The sequence below is a fragment of the Ursus maritimus genome, unplaced genomic scaffold (genome assembly GCF_017311325.1).
Source record: "Ursus maritimus isolate PB19 unplaced genomic scaffold, ASM1731132v1 scaffold_25, whole genome shotgun sequence".
Lineage (NCBI taxonomy): Eukaryota > Metazoa > Chordata > Mammalia > Carnivora > Ursidae > Ursus > Ursus maritimus.
Window position 1 is genome coordinate 37381379 of NW_024425008.1, and position 17611 is coordinate 37398989.

At 35.0% G+C, this 17611-nt stretch overlaps 1 protein-coding gene across 2 annotated transcripts in view; it reads right to left on the minus strand.

Annotated features, from left to right (window-relative positions):
* Positions 1 to 17611, minus strand: part of MNAT1 (MNAT1 component of CDK activating kinase) — a 201712-nt gene that overhangs the window by 107285 nt on the left and 76816 nt on the right. For both annotated transcript variants that reach the window (XM_008701291.2, XM_040641815.1), the window contains exons 5-6: positions 12281 to 12421; positions 7378 to 7503 (exon numbers count right to left, since the gene is read on the minus strand). In XM_008701291.2, coding sequence (XP_008699513.1) covers positions 7378 to 7503; positions 12281 to 12421 — 267 coding nt within the window. The remainder of the gene's footprint in view (positions 1 to 7377; positions 7504 to 12280; positions 12422 to 17611) is intronic.

Sequence of the window (17611 nt, forward strand, 5' to 3'; positions counted from 1 at the left end):
TCTTGATCTCAGGGTTGTAAGTTCGAGACCCTCTCCCTCTGCCTCTCCCCTTGCTTGTGTTCTGTCTCTCTCTCAAATGAATAAATAAAATCTTTTTAAAAAAAAATGAAGTTTCTCCTATTCATGCATAAGCCAGTGATTAAGTGGAAATCTCTAAGAAAGTCAAGTCACAAATTATACAAATAATTTTTCTAAGATCCTACTCCTAACATGTCCCCACCCACTGAGAGCTTAATTCCTAGGAAATATAATTCAAAGAATTCATCAGGCACAATATATGTGAACATCCCTAACCAAAATCTGTTCATTGACTGTCTCAACTCTACATATCTCAATACATAATAATTAAGTACTCATTTCTTATTATATTACGCCAATTTTTAACCCTTTGTCTTTCTCTGGGTTTAGAAATAAATTGTCTTCTCAGTCACATCTCAAAGGATCTATTTCTAAAACCCTTTATCACATTTGTATGTCTTCCTTTGGTCTTCTCCAAGTTCAGTATATCTGACTTCATTTGTTGTGTTGGACTTTAAGTATAATAGATCAGGAAAAGAAAAGGTCATTGTACTGGCTCCTGTCCCTTACATTACCCAGCCCATAAAATCAGCCCACTATTAGAAGCAATAACTCAAATCCTACCTCTCTTCAAATCAGAAAGACACCTGAAGTAGAATTTATAAATTCCCTTTTTAAAATTCTTATTAATTAAATAATGAGGTATAATAGAAAGAGTCTTGGTTTCATCTTTTATACATGATCTAACTTCTCTGAGACTCAGTTTTCACATCTGCAAAAATAAGAATACCATTTCATGGAGATACAAAAATAAAAGATGACAACTTTTATTAAAAAGAACTATCAAATATCAAAGGTTACAAAGTCCTAAGCAATGTTGGCATCCTTACCAACATTTGCTCAACGAAATCAACTCCTGGGATATAGGTGCTCAATAAATGCTACTTTTCTTTCTACATTTTAGGATTGATTTTCCCAAAGAGTATAAAAACATTCAACTACATAAACATTGGATTTTCATCTACATTATGTTCAGTCTCCCCATTCAGTGATATTAATAAACTCACATAAAAACTGTCATTTAAAAATTTCACCTTGCTGTTGAAACAAAAGCTAAATTTTTACAGTAAACCATAATAGGTATTCTATCGTATACTTAAGTTACATGAATCTCAACAAGCATTAAAGTAATTACATCACCTACCTTACATCATATCCAAAAAAATCAATTCCAGGTGGATAATAAAAAAGTAAAACAATAAAGGCATCAAAAGATACCCTCAAGAAAGTGAAAAGAAATAAAGCCACAGAGTAAAAGAAAACTCCTGTTTTTTCCTAAATTCCTTCTGGGATTTTTTTGGGGGGAAGGGATAGGTAAAAGAAAACCCTTTTATTTCTCAGAACAAGTTGGAATAGAAGTATGAAGATGTGCAACAGATCACAAATGCCACTACTGAAATCACACAACCAAGAATCCCTATCCCCTGAGAGACAGCAAATAATTTTTTTTAAGTTTTTATTTTTAGGTAATCTCTACACCAAACATGGAGCTTGAACTCACAACCCCAAGATCAAGAGTAATATATGCTCCACTGACTGAACCAACCAGGTGACCCAGCAAATAATTTAAATTCCCACAACACATATGATTAATAAAAGGCTTAGATCCAGAACATATAAAAAAAAAACTCCTACACATTAGCACACCTTGAGCAGGCATTTCAGAAAATAGGATAGCCAATCCTCAATGTCATTAGTGATCAGCAAAATAAAACGCAGGCTAGAACCACAAAACACTACTAAATACCCACCAGAATGGTAAAACTGGGAAAAAAAGAAAATCACAATTGTTGACAAAAATGTGGAGAAAATGTGGAGTAACAAGAACACTGCTGGTAGAAGTACAATTGGCAAAAACCACTTTGAAAATGACTTGACAATATCGCCTAAAATGAACAAACATATTCACTATGACCTGATTAACTTTATTCTTAGGTAAATAGCCACCAAAACAATGTGTGTACATGTGCACCAAGAAACATATATTAACATGTTAGCATAATTCATAATATCAAAAACTCAAAGGGATTCAATCATCCAGCAACAGTAGTATGGATAAATAGTAGTATATTTCTCCAATGGAACGTTATCCAACAATGAAAAAGAAAAAAAAGAGCTATAAGCAAAAACATGATGAATCTCACAAATATAACATGAACAGGCCCAACATTAATCAGGTTAAGACATATATGCTTAGATGTTAAAGCTATTTATAAGAGCAAGAAAGGGACTGCCTTAAAAGAAGAATGACTACTCTGGGATGCCTGGGTGGCTCAGTCGGTTAAGCGTCTGCCTTTGGCTTAGGTCATGATCTCAGGGTCCTGGAACTGAGTCCCGCATCTGGCTCCCTGCTCAATGGGGAGTCTGTTTCTCCCTCTCTCTGTCCTTCCCCCAATTTGTGCTCTCTCTCCCCCCCCAAAAAAAAAAAATAAAATCTTTAAAAGAAATTTTAAAAAAAAAAGAAGAGTGACAACTCTGAGGAAAAAGAATGGAGTACTGACCAAGTCTAAGGGGTCATAAGGCGCGCTTCTAGAGCACTGACAATACTTTTTTCTTTACCTCTGTGATGGTTACACAGATTTCACTTTGTGGTAATTCACTAAGCTATATATTTTGGTTCTGTGTACTTTAATGTATACATACTACATTTCACAAAATAAAAAGCTGTAAGAGAGGGAAGAAGAAAGAAAATAAATAATAAGGTCACAACCTTTTCTAAAAAGATACCTGAAGAATTAAGGTAAATGCTCAGGGCAAATGAAAAACTGATAGCAAATGAGCACATGAAAAGATACTCAACATCACTAGTCATCAGTGACATGTAAATTAAAACCATAATGAGTAACATTACACACCTGTTTAGAATGCCTGAAATATTTTTAAAACTCAAAATACTGAGCATTGGTAAGGATACAGAGCAACTGGAACACTCATAAAAGGTTGGTGGGAATGCAAACTGCTACAGACACTTTGAAAAACAATTTAGCAGTTTATTACAAAACTAAACATACCCTTACCATATAATTCACCAATTTCATTCTTAGTACTTAGCCAACAGAAATAAAAACTCACATACACATAAAACTGTATGCAAATGTTGATAGCAGCTTCACTCATAATCATTAAAAAACAAAACACAAATCCAAATGTCTTTCAACAGATGAATGGATAAAGAAACTGGTATATCCATAAAATGGTATATTACTCAACAAAAAGGAACAACAACAACATGCATGATCCCAAATACAAGTTGCTAAGTTAACAAAGCTTGACCTAAAAGGCCTGTATGTATGATTCCATTTATATGACATTCTAGAAAACCCAAAACAATAGAGACACAGAACAAACCACTAATTGCTAGGGGGGTTGGAGGTACAGGCTGACTATAAATGGTAGAACAAAGGAATTTTGAGGAGGGATGGAACTGCTCTATATTATGACTATGGCAGTAGATATACAGCTATGCATTTGTCAAGACCCTGTATATCACAATGACCTTTACTATATGTGAATTAAAAAATAAATTTTTTTTTTAAAGATTTTATTTATTTATTTGACAGAGATAGAGACAGCCAGCGAGAGAGGGAACACAAGCAGGGGGAGTGGGAGAGGAAGAAGCAGGCTCCTAGCGGAGGAGCCTGATGTGGGGCTCGATCCCAGAACGCTGGGATCATGCCCTGAGCTGAAGGCAGGCGCTTAACCACTGTGCCACCCAGGCGCCCCAAAAAATAAATTTTTAAAAAACTTTAAAACACTATGGTCACAGCACTACCACAGATTTATAGAAGTATCGAAATGACAAATTTATCATAAAATATCCCCAAATTCAAGAATCTTAGAAATATGTTATTACGTAATTATACAGTGTAAAAAAATCATTATGTAATTCACTTAGATATTTAACTATAATAATACCAATAAACATTACTGATGGGGCACCTGGGTGGTGCAGTTGGTTAAGCAGCTGACCCTTGGTTTTGGCTCAGGTCATGATCTCAGAGTCATGAGATCAAGCTCGGCATCAGGCTCTGAACTGGGCATGGAGCCTGCTTAAGATTCTTTCTCTCTCTCTGCCCCTCCCCCCTCCCCTCTCTCTCTCTTTCTCCCCCTCTTAAAAAAAAAAATTACTGATAACATTAAAGATGCACTTGGTTAACATTTTATATATACATTTTAATCCTTCAAACAATCATATAAAGTGAAAATTATCTCAACTGTACCAATGAGGAAACAAACCCAGAAAGAATAAAGAAATATCTTACCCATGCACAGACATCTAGTAAGTGGTGAAGCTGAAGTTTAATGCCCTTGTACCTGTCTTTCCCTGCCTATTTTCTTTTCTACACACTGTCTCTTAATTCAAAAGCTTTTATAATTCCTTAATGAGTAATTTTTTTCTTTACATTATATGAAAAGTGTTAATACTTCCTAAATTTGTAACTTTAAAATCGATCAGGGATATTTTATATTATTCAAACACCCACATATTCATAATCATATAAAACGAAGTTAAAATATGCAGCCTCTGCCCTCAAGATGTTATAGTCTAATACGTGGCACACATATGACAAAGAAGGTAGGCAATTTTAAAAATCAAAAACCAGTAGCTGGGTGCCTGGGTGGCTCAGTTGGTTAAGTGTCTTCTTTCGACTCAGGTCATGATCCCAGGGTCCTGGGATCGAGTCTACTTCTCTCTCTACCCCTCCCCTCTGCTTGTGTGCCCACGTGCGCACGAACTCTCTCTCTCTCTCTCTCTCACAAAAAATACATAAATAAAATATTTTTTCAAAAAAAAAAACAGTAGCTGAATGGGCAGTTAGGGGAAAAAACATGGGTAGTATGAGTACCTCATAATAATAAGATAGTTCTGACTGCTTCCTCCTATATCTTGCATCATCACTGTCTTTCACTTTACTTATATATAAGGGGGTATGTGTGTCTAAACACACACATAAGCAAACATATTCAAATACAGTATTGTTATTAAACTTATCTGTTAGATTAAGAACAAAAAGTAAGTTTTTCTTTTACCTTCACTCTTCTCTGATGCTCTTCCTTTATTTAGATCTGAGTTTCTGCCTATATCATTTTCCTTGGCTCTAAAAGAACTTCTTTTAACATTTCTTGCAAGTAAGGTCTCCTAGCAAAAAACTCCTTTGATAATCTTTTATTTCTCCTTCACTTCTTAATTTTAGAAAGAGAGAGAGCAGCACGCAGGAGCAGAAGGAGGGGCAGAGGGAAAGAGAGAATCCTTGAGCAGAAGAGACTCTCCTGTGAGCATGGAGCCCAACGTGGGGCTCAATCCCAGAATCCTGAAATCATGATCCAAGCCAAAATCAAATGATATACCTAGGTGTAGTTCTTTTGACATTTATCCTACTTAGTGTTCTCCGAGCTTTCTGAATCTTTGGTTTGGTATTTGATGTTAATTTGGGGGAAATTCTCAGTTGTTATTGTTTCAAATATTCTGTGCCTTTCTCTCATTCTCTTTCTGGTATTTCCATTATGCATGTGTTACACCTTTTATAGTCATCCCACAGTCCTTGGATATTCTGTTCTGCTGTTTGTTTCTGTTTTTTTTCCCCCCTGGTCTTTTTCTCTTTGGTTTTCAGTTTTCAAGGAGTGTATTGATGTATCCTCTTGCTCAAAGATTCTTTCATCAGGGTGCCTAGTCTACTAATGAGCCCATCAAAGCTATTCCTCATTTCTATTAGCGTTCTTTTCTCTAGCATTTCTTTTTGGTTCTTTCTCAGAATTTCCATCCTTCTCCTTACCATTGCCTACTTTTTCTTATATGTTGTCTACTTTATCCATTAGCACCTTTAGCCTATTAATCACAATTGTTTTATATTCCAGCCTGATCATTCCAACACCTCTGCCATATCTAAGCCTGGTTCTGATGCTTGCTCTGTCTCTTCCAACTGTATTTTCTGCCTTTTCGTATGTTTTATAAATTTTTTCTTGACAACCAAGGCATAATGGACTAGGGAAAAGGCACTGCTATAAACAGGCCTTTAGCAATGTGTGGTGAGGTGTGGGGGGTGGCAGAGCATTTTATAGTTCTATGATCAGGTCTCAGTCCTTTAAAGAGCCTGTGCTTCTAGACTATGAACTTCACAAGTGCTTCTCAATCCATCCCACCACCCCTTAGGGAGGGCAGAATGGTTAGAGTAGGCTGAAGTTATGTTGTTTCCCTTCTCCCATACAGAAGGCTTGAGCAGCTGGAATTCAGTATTTCCCTTCTCCTACATCAGGCAGGTTCTCATAAACTCCAGTCGGTTAGGCTCTGATGAAATAGTTTCTCCTGAGGGTAGGCCTTATTAAGAAGAACAAAATGCTCTGGTATATTTCAAAATTATTCCTTTTCCCTTTTCTCTGCTAAAAGCAAGAGGGGATTTTTCTCTAATATTCACTAAGAGAACCTGATAGAGATGCAAGAAGTGAAACTCACGAAAGTGCAGGGGCCCTCAATAACTGGTTCCCCTACAGAGTTCTGAACTCTTAAAGCTGTCCACACTGAGCCTTCAGCAATTTGTCAACTATAATCAGATTTACCTATACCAGCACTAGTTCCTGGCAAGGTTGCTACTCTGGTTAAGTTGTGATTCACTGTATTCTCTACCGATCTCTCCAATTTTGAGGGCAGTGGTTTGCCTTGTGACCTCTCTTCATTTATGGATCTAAGAAAAGTTGTTGATTTTTCAATATGCTTAGCTTTTACTCGTTAGAATGAGATGGCAATATCCAAGCTTCTTATATGCCATACCAGAAACCAGAAGTCTGCATTTTCTTTTAAGAATGTTTTTCTAGGGGCGCCTGGGTGGCACAGCAGTTAAGCGTCTGCCTTCGGCTCAGGGCGTGATCCTGGCGTTATGGGATCGAGCCCCACATCAGGCTCCTCTGCTATGAGCCTGCTTCTTCCTCTCCCACTCCCCCTGCTTAGTTCCCTCTCTCGCTGGCTGTCTCTATCTCTGTCAAATAAATAAAATCTTTAAAAAAAAAAAGAAAAGAAAGAATGTTTTTCTACACCACAAGCTTAAAAATTTATGTAGAATAAGAAAAAAACATACAAACCCAATATCATGTACAACAAAATTGTGTTGTATACTTTGAAAATTATTTATTACTTTTCACTTTCCCCATACACTGCATGTATTCATGTTTCTACATGTCTAGCCTAGCTCAGATACTGTTCTTAAACATATGAACCTACCAATTTAACTGTAGAAATCAATATAAAGTTATAAACTGCAATCCTTGAAATACATTCTTCAAACAAGCAATTAAAATACAGCTTACCATTTTGATGCCTGTGGAAAATGTCACTGGTTTTATAGGTTTAGGTTTCTCAAGTTGCATTTCCAACTGGGTAGATCTATCCTTATGCTGAGCCAAAAGTAGAGCAACAGGGAGATCAGAACTCTCCTGTAAGAAAAGTAAAAGTGCAATATGAAAGTTAAAAGGAAAAACTAATGAGCAACGAGTCTTTTATTTTAAATTATGCCTTTTCATAAGCATTTGATGTCAACCTAAATATTCACTTTACGGAAAACACTTCACAAAAAATTTTAACATTCCATAATAAGAAAAGGCTGTTTGAGATTCATAAATCAACATAACCTGCAAAAAAGTATTTTTATAAAATCCACATTAAAGAAAATATAATAGGGTCTTATTTCATCTAGCAAAGCCAAACATATTTATTAAACTAAAAAAAACTAAAAGCTAATCACAAAAAGTAATACAAAGTACTATAACTTAGATCAGATGTTTATCTAAGACATTCTTCTACCAGTGAATTCAGACCAGTCTGCAATTGTTTCCCATTAGATTTCACCTGAGGCCGTTTGGAAATGATCCTTGTTCTGTTTTGCAAAATGGAACAACTGTTAAGTACAACCAAAAATATATTTATTTTCTCCTTTATAGACTTATTTTTAGAAATTAAGTCTAGATTTTCTTGATTAACAAAATGATAGTAAATATTTCTAATATATTGATACTAAATCAGGGCTACTATTTACACAAATCTGCACACATACATATTAATAACAAGCAAATTACTAATTCTTATATGTAGCCTTATTTATCCTGTTTAACATAAAGTTCTCTTACACGTTTAAACTGCTGTGGAACTAAGGTCTAAACTAAAAGTATCCAAACCTCTTCTCTTCTGAGTTTTCAGTTAAATAAGAACATAGAAACACATGCAGAAGGAAGGAGATCATACATACAAACACAGTACTTTATATGTGTAAACAAAACTGAAGGTTACAAACACATTTCTATCTCCTATACCAAGGCTACCTACAAAAACACACATATTCTTCAAATAGCCTACAGATTTTTAAAATAATAACTAGAGTGCTTATGGCTTAGCATTTACCATAATATTGCCTCAAAAGTTCATTTATTTAATCTTTAAAAACCCTACAGAATTTAATCCTTAAAAACATTATATTGCTTAACATCTCATAGTATGAAAGTAAAAATATAGTAGAATCTAATTTTCTTTCCAAATCTAACAACTTAAGAATATTTTTAAGCCACAAATCTAGTTAATTAACATATTTAAAGGAACTGTTTTAAGGCTACAGTACAGAAGTAATTCAAATAACAAGCAATTTATTTCAACAGAATAGTCCTAGAATAAATTTGTACCTAAAGACTTGGTAACAGAAGTGCTTTGCAAGAGCAATTTACAAAGATTAAAATTTTTTATTTGAAAGAACACAAATTTTATTTATAAAATAGAGCCTTGGGACCTTTAGTAATAAGGAAGGAGAATGAGTGAAACATACTATGAGAATATACTTGAATACCTTTCATATTCTACAATAAAGCATTAATTCTGCATTAGTAACAGTACTACTGTGAATTTCTGCAGCTATTCTAGATTTCCATTAAGAATTTTACAGAAAAGCGGCACCTGGGTGGCTCAGTTGGTCGGGTGTCCAACTCCTGATTTCAGCCCAGGTCAGACCTCAGGGTCATGAGACTGAGCCCCACATCAGGCTCCATGCTCAGTGAGGAGTCTGCTTGTCCCTTTCCCTCTGCTCCTACCCCCACCCCACCCCTGCTCGCTTACTTTCTCAAATAAATAAAGACTTTTTTTTAAAACAGAACTTTAAATAAAATGTGAAAAAAAAAGAATTTTATAATAAAATGTAAAATTTTAAATGGGCTATGGCCCAAAATACCTTTTAAAACCCATTACTATCTTTTCATATGTAAAAACTAACAGAAAAAAAATAAATTTCTTGGCATTCCTTCTCAACTTACACTCTAAGTGAATTCAAATGCTCTTCCATACCTGGTATTTACTCTAATAAGTGAAAGTCCTTGCCTAAAAGCAAGACAATGCGGTTACTTCAAAAAGGTTGTTAATCAATACTTTGGCCTGTTTTAATCCTGGTTTTGCTTTCACATAAAAGGACCTGAATATTAAAATGTCTTGGTAATACAGCTAAAATTTAATAAAAATTAAACGTTCTAGGAATCTAAAACTAATTTTGACATTAAGGCATACAATTTACTTCAATCTGCTTTATTCCATTTTAGCATTCAAAACTCTGAAGCCTGAAAATCCCTGTGAATGTTAAATTAGAATTAAGCAGGAGCTCTAACAACAAAAATCTACAGAGTAAAATAAACTATGGGAACATACATGCTTTCAGGAATACATAAAATGCAGATTCAGCCTTGTAAGTTATTTAATTTTTCTTAGCTTTCCAGTCTATCTTGAAAGGTTCTCTAAACTACATTAATTGCCTGAAGGTATACTGTTTAATATTTAAAGAAATTTTAATAAGACTGCCTGTAATACTCATTAAAAACTTTATAATGGCCATTTTTTAAAGATTATTTTAACTGACTTTAAGCAAGCCATCTGGCAAACAATATTTCTAATAAAAATCAGCTACTACATTTGACAACAATATTAACCCTTAACAAAATTTAAGACATAACTGAAGAGAATTTTCAAATAGGAATATAAAAAGATTTAATAAGTCAGGACCTGTTTAAAATTCTTTTTCCAAACTGTTAAAAAAATTGAATTTACAGTTAGGATTAAATAAATGGACTTTTTAGGCAACATTATGGTAAATGCTAAGCCATAAACATTAAGACCATAACATTAAAATCCTGTCATATACAGTATAATATAATGCTTTTTAAAGGTTAAAAAGTGACCATTAGCACAAAACCAAACCCAAAAACAGGAGAAAAAAATTCTACTAAGTAATACTTGTTGCCTAAATTAGATCCAGAGAATAATTCTAAGATTTAAGCATCCAGACATATTCACAAATGCCAATATTATCTTTTTTATAGAATCTAATACATGAACAAACATAGAAAAAGAAATAGAATATTTTTTTTTACTTATTAGGGATTCAGGAAGATAAAAAGAAATTTCATAAATACTTTCAATTAGTCAATAAGCACTAAAACATATGGTCATATTTTAACAAAAAAATTAATGAATATTAAAAAATTAAAACAACAGAATTTTTAAGAAATAAATAGGAAACCAGAAATTCAAAACGTACTGATATTCTAAAACAATCTGTTGTAATTAATTGTTCTAATGAGTACAGTAAATTGCTAAGGATTATTTAACCACCATGTTACATGATCTAAATAGTGAAGAAAGTATGTGCACTAATGACTTGCAGGTGAAGAAAACAGGAAGTTGGGGGGGGGGGGGGGAGCTCACAAAAACCAATATTAACTCCAGATTATACACAACGTACAACATTGGCAGTTTCACAACTTGCTTCATGCCCCACTGAATTAAACGGGAGCTTCATGCCAATAGCAGCAGCTCAATGAGGCAGCAAAACTTATTACTTTGAGGGCTAAAAAAATATCCAAGAGTAATTGCTATGCAAAGCTAGCTAACCTCAAAATTAAATCTAAAAACTACATTAGATGAAATATTTTTAATGTTAAACTGTATTTTCATTTCATATCTAAGTTCTATATTTGGAATTAATTCAATTAATTGAACAAAGGAGAAGGGTTACCAAGGAAAGTGTGTTCCTCTTTGTGTAAAATAATGGGGGAAAGAAACTTTCAATAAAATAATTTTAACATCAATGTTTACTAATTCATTCTTTAAAGTTCTTAATTTCTCACAAGATAATGTCAACAAAAAATGTGAAACACATGTATCATTTCAACTGTTAAAAGCCACAACTGACACTTAATAGTTTCAAGAAAAATTAATGGAAATTGCTAAGGAAAATACCATACTCTATTTTATATGCTACTGTCTTCATTTTTAAAACCCAATTTATATTCCACTTACACAAAGCAGATAGGGTTTATGATAAGCATTTTCTATCTAAGCCTCATTAATGTCCTTACTCTCACTTTTCCTTTACTCTCTCACCTACTTCTAATTTAATTACCTTGTTTTCTCTTTTTATTCCTGGTTAGCTGACTTTTGGCCAAAAGAACAGCAGAAAAATACACACACACACACTTACCCAATTATAGAGTAACAAACACCATAACAACAAAACCAATGAATTAAAGTATGCTAACACCACATATAAATTAATTACGTGGACAGAAAAGGAAAGGGAAGAATGCAAATAGACTCTTCTGGACAGGACCACTTCTACTGTGATTTTATCAGTATCACCTCAGCTCATAAGCATCAAATAATATATTGTCAAATCTATGGAACACTTCATAAACCTCAGTTATTATTACTGCTGTTATCTAACAATGGTGAATACTTGGGGAGCTAACTATTGGGAAACACAAATAACTCACAAAACACTGCCATTTCTTTCAAATATATTTTTTTCTCATGCAAAAATATGAAACACAGTTCTCACAGAGAAGTAGAATCACTATAAATTTCACCATGAAGCCAAAACACTTGAAATGAGCTAGTTATAAGAAAGCCAGTATTAATTAGGAGAAAATTGCTCTGAAAACAATGAGTTTTAGTCAGTAAGCTTAAAAACACATAAATAACCTATTAATAGTACACTATCTTATATCAGTTATATTGCTCTTTCATCTGAAAATAAAACGGATATTGAAAGGCTGTTTTTTTTAAATGAAGGAACAGAAGTTGAATACACCAGCATTGAGTATACAGTAGAAATGCCATTTAAATGCCATTATCCAGCAAAATAAATAGGAAAGATAAACTCTGAATGCACTTAGCATTAATACATACCAGTTCATCTAAAAAAGCCTGCTTATTCTTCCTTTTTAGAATCTGCTGCAGTTGTTCTTCTTTTTGTATAAACAGTCTTCTTTGTTCATTTTCCTGTCTTTCTACCTCTAAAGCTTCTTCCAATTCCTCCTGTTCCCGAGTCTAAAACAAATATTTATATACAGCATGGAATAAATTTGGTAACCAAAATCAATCCTAACTACACTCTAACACTTTTTTTTTGGAAGCATAAAACACACTAGTCACTTACAGTTTAATAGAGCACCATTTTTACTCCGAAGGAACTAGAGTTCATTTTACTTCATGTGGACATGGTACTATCAAAGAGAATGACACCTACCATTAAACAAACACCTAAACAAGTACACTGTGCTCAGCAGGAAATCTGTATAGCAATGGATTTATTTATTTATAATTATTACAGATAGTTTCAAGTCATTCATTTTAGAAGATTTAGCAAGAAAAACAAAACAAAAACCCAACAAAAACAACACAGAAATAATTTATACAAAGCTAATAATTGAAACACTCCATTGAAAAGACTGGCTTATTTAATAGAAACAATTTCCAGAACACTCCAGATAATGAAAAGTTATCACTGTACTGAGTTTTTTCCCAAGCTGAAATAAGTCTTCATGATGCTAGAGTTCCAAATAGTATTCATTTAAGAGAAGTTGTAAAAAACTGAAGTTATTTTTTAACATAAGCATATAAATCTGTGCAATGAAAAATTCAAAATTCAAAGCTAATATGTAAACAGAATGAACCATGGTTCTACTCATTCTCCTTTTATGGAAATCCTCAGAAATATCAAATAATTCCAGACTCTGAAATTTACTCCAACTCTAAGTCATACTTAAAAACAACAGTATACCTAGTCTTTGCTCTTTAATTCTTATGAATGAAAAATACAGTAAAATCTAAATGGCTTTATTTTAAAGCTCTTTTTTTTTTTAATTTGACAGAACACTGAAAAATTATGGCACCTCAAGTAAATACAGAATGGAGGAAGAGAACATAATAGGTCTGAGCATCATGAATATAATATATGAATAACAAAGACCTCAGAGAAAAAAATATATTTTATATAAATAATATTTAAAACCCTCTATCAGATTTTTTTTTCAAATTTACACGTTAGATAAAGTTCTCGAACAAAAAGATGTTTCACCTACAATTCAAACTCACTACTAAATCCAAAATTAAGTTTAGCATCTGGTCTCCCAAAGCTGATCATACTCCTATACTCCTTACGTCCACTAAGTGCACACCTACGTCTCAGTCAACTCCATCTGAAACCATAAATTCACCTCTGTTACTCCCTCTCTGCCCCCCACCCCCGTTCCCCTTAAATTAAATCAGTTGCTACATCCTAATGGCATCTCTCCCTATGATTTTACAAACTTTTCCTTCTCTATTGGCAAGGCTGCTACTCTAACTCAGGCCCCTGGTGGAGAAGAGAATTCAAATTTGATCTAGAAGGATTAGTAGGAATAAATGTAAAAAGTTAGGGGCTGAGATATGAAAGCTGGAAAAGTAAACTACTTGATTTGAAGCATATAAGCAGAAAAAGATGAGCCTTATAGTAAAACAGTGACACATAATCAATGAAGTGTAACAAGTGTTAAAGAGGGTACAGTGAAAACAGAATTGATAGAGTGGTAAACTCTCCTTGCAGTGATAAAGCACACCCAGAGAAAGAAAAGATTTCATACAGAGTATTGTGGGTTAAATGTATCCCCCCAAAATATATGTTGAAGTCTTAACCCCTGGTACCTATAAATGTGACCTTATTTGGAAATAAGGTCTTTGCAGATGTAATCAAGTTAAGATGGGGTCATACTAGAAACGTAGACACAGACACAGGAGAAGGCCATATGAAGACAAAGGTACAGATGAGCATGGCACTGAAGGTTGCTGAAAACCACCAGACGCTAGAAGAGGCAAGGAAGGATTCTTCCCTAGAGAATTTAGAGAAAGCATGACCTTGATCACACCTTAATTTCGGACTTCTAGACTCTACAACTATAATAAATTCCTGTTGTTATAAGTGACCCAATTTTTAGTAATTTGTTACAGCAGCCCTAGGAAACCTAAGAGGTTGAGCTAAGACTTCAAACAGTAGGTATTTGCCCCCACTGGAGAGTGGAACAGCATTTCAGGCACAGAAAACAAAGGTGCAAAGACAGGAATAAAGCTGGAATGTGTGGTATGGCCAAGTCATGAAGTATGGGTGTGGGGAAAAATTCTAGATAAAACTGAAAAGGCAAACACAAGGCAGATCATGGAGGGTCCTCATACCATACTAAGGCAATCTGAGCCATACTAAGACAATCAGGAAGACATTAAGGAAATTTGAGGGATAACTTCAGAAAGACAACTAGAAGCAGTAAAGTGTACAGATCAATCAGGCCACGACTGAAGACAGGAAAACCAGTTAGAACATTTCAATAACCCAAATAACAAATGATGAGAGGCCTAAATAAGGTAATAATAATAGAAATGGAGGGGGAACCAGATTTGAAAAACGATGAGGAGAGACTCTCAAGAGTATAGGAAGACAGACCAGATATGGTTTGAACACTTGGATAAAGAACATAATAGTAGAAACAAATGGTAAAGATTTAAAAATTCATTCTGGGGGCGCCTGGGTGGCTCAGTCGTTAAGCGTCTGCCTTCGGCTCAGGGCATGATCCCGGCGTTCTGGGATCAAGCCTCACATCAGGCTCCTCCGCTGGGAGCCTGCTTCTTCCTCCCCCACTCCCCTGCTTGTGTTCCCTCTCTCCCTGACTGTCTCTCTCTCTATCAAATAAATAAATAAAATCTTTTAAAAATAAATAAATAATAAAAAATAAAAATTCATTCTGGAATGCTGAATTAAGTGCCTATGATACATCAAGAAATAAATGTCTATTAACTGTTTATAGATATATGTATGTATCACATAGTATAATTCTAGGAGCTCAGGAGAAAAACAATGTGTTGCAGAAACATTTGAAGAGTAATTAGTATAAAGGGTTAACTCATAAAGATAAGCACTGAAAGGAACCATGTTTTAGAGTCAGAAAGGAAAGCTAGATGAAAGGGGAAGGTGAGAGCAGCAGGATGAGGAGGAGAATGGAGTGGCCCCACAGAAGTTAAGGAGGAGGGTTTTGGTATCAAGGGAGAAGGCTACACCAAACACTGCCAACAGGCCAAATGAGATTCAGACCAACAGTCTATCATTTTTAACAATGAGAAACTGGTAGCCTCAATTTTCTAACTGAAATAAAATATGCAAGTATCTTGGACATAGTAGGCCTCAATAAATATTGATTAGCTAGATAGCTGACTGAATAACTGGGAAAACAGCCATCATTAAAAATGAAACACTGTGGGGACAATGAAGAAGGTTTTGGACTGAGAGAAGGGAAGCAGGTTGAAAACTAAAGGTCTCTGTGTTCTTCCTAATGATACTACCTTACCCAATCAACCTCCCTTGCCTTCACCTCCCACTCCTAATCCATCAGTAGGACTTGCTATTTTAAACTCAAACTATCTCTCCAATTCATCCTCACCTCTCCATTTCTTGTTTAAGTCACCACTAAATTCACCAACATGACTGCAATAACTTCCCATTGGTTTCCCAAACTCGAAGCTTGATTCTCTCAAATTCAACCTCCACCAAACCACTACATTTATTCTAACACAGACAATATCTTATTACCGCTTGGTTTCAAACCCTTCAATGACAATCATCCACAGCCACATTTTTATAACATTACTCCAAGGAATCTTGGAACTCCCTAGCAAGATGCCTAAGGTACACTACAGAAGAGATTGAGCAGATGAAAATTCAGCCTACCCCTCTTCCCATTATCACTTTAACAAAAGTATTCCGAGCAAGCTTTCATTTGAAGAAAGGTTCACCTATTAAAAGATAAAAACAACTGGGACACCTGGGTGACTCAGTCAGTTAAATGTCCGACCCTTGATTTCAGTCATGATCTCAGGGTTGTTGGATCAAGCCCCATGGTCAGGCTCTGCATTGGGTGTGGAACCTACTTAGGATTCTCTCTCTCCCACTCCCTCTGCCCCTCCTGCCACTTTCTCTCTCTCCCTCTAAACACACACACACACACACACACACACACACACACACACACACACAAACAACTGGTCTATGTAAGCCCAAATTACTTTTCATAATAAATTTCCTTATGTGACCTATGCCCTTTCTACTTCTCCAACTTCAACTCTCCCTCTATTGAACTTCAGCAATATAAAACTACTAAAACCTCTCAGAACTCTCTGTGATTGCCCGTGCCTTCTTGCCTTTGCTTATGATTTCTTTCTGCCTGGAATGTTCTTGTGCGGAACCCCTATTTCTACCCTTGTCCCATCTTCTTCACCTTGTTAAGTTCTACTTGTCCTTTAAGGCTCCCATTCAGGCATCATCTCACCTGGAATGCCTTTCCCAATATTCTCAGAATGGATTAGGTATCCCTCCTCCATACTCCTATAACAAGCACGCAGCACTTTCCAAATGCTTATGACATTACATTGAAATTACCTGGCTTCTTATTCATCTTCCTGTGCAATATGCTTAGCAGATGGTCAACAAATGTTATTGAACTGATTTTTTTATTTTGCTAAACTGATAGACATTCTATACAGCAATCTCTGCTGCTCATGAGAATCTAGAGAATTGAAAATAAAAATTAAGCTGATTTTAAATAACAAGTGTTGGCCAGGATGTGGAGGAAAAGGAACTCTTGTGCACTACTGGTGGCAATGTAAATTGGTATAGCTACTGTGGAAAACAATATGGAAGTTCCTCAAAATATTAAAAATAAAATATCATATGGTCCAGTAATTCCACTGCTTGATATTTACCCCAAAAAAATGAAACAATAATTCAAAAAGATTATGTGCACCCCTATATTTATTGCAGCATTATTTAGAATAGCCAAGATAAGGGAGCAACCCAAGTGTCCACTGACGGCTGAATGGATGAAAAAGATGTAGTATACACACACACCCTGCCCCTCCCCACCACACACACACAGGAATATTACTCAGCCATAAAGAAAGGATGAGATCTTGCCATTTGCAGCAACACAGATGGACCCAGAGGGTACTATACTAAATGAAATAAGTCAGAAGTCAAAGAAAGACAAATACCATATGATTTCACTTACATGTGAAACCTAAAAAATAAAACAAACGAATAAACAAACAAACAAAAAGCAGAAACAGACCCATAAATACAAAGAACGAACTGGTGGTTGCCAGTGGGGAAAGGGGTAGGGGGACAGGCAAAATGGGTGAAGGGGAGTAGGAGATACAAGC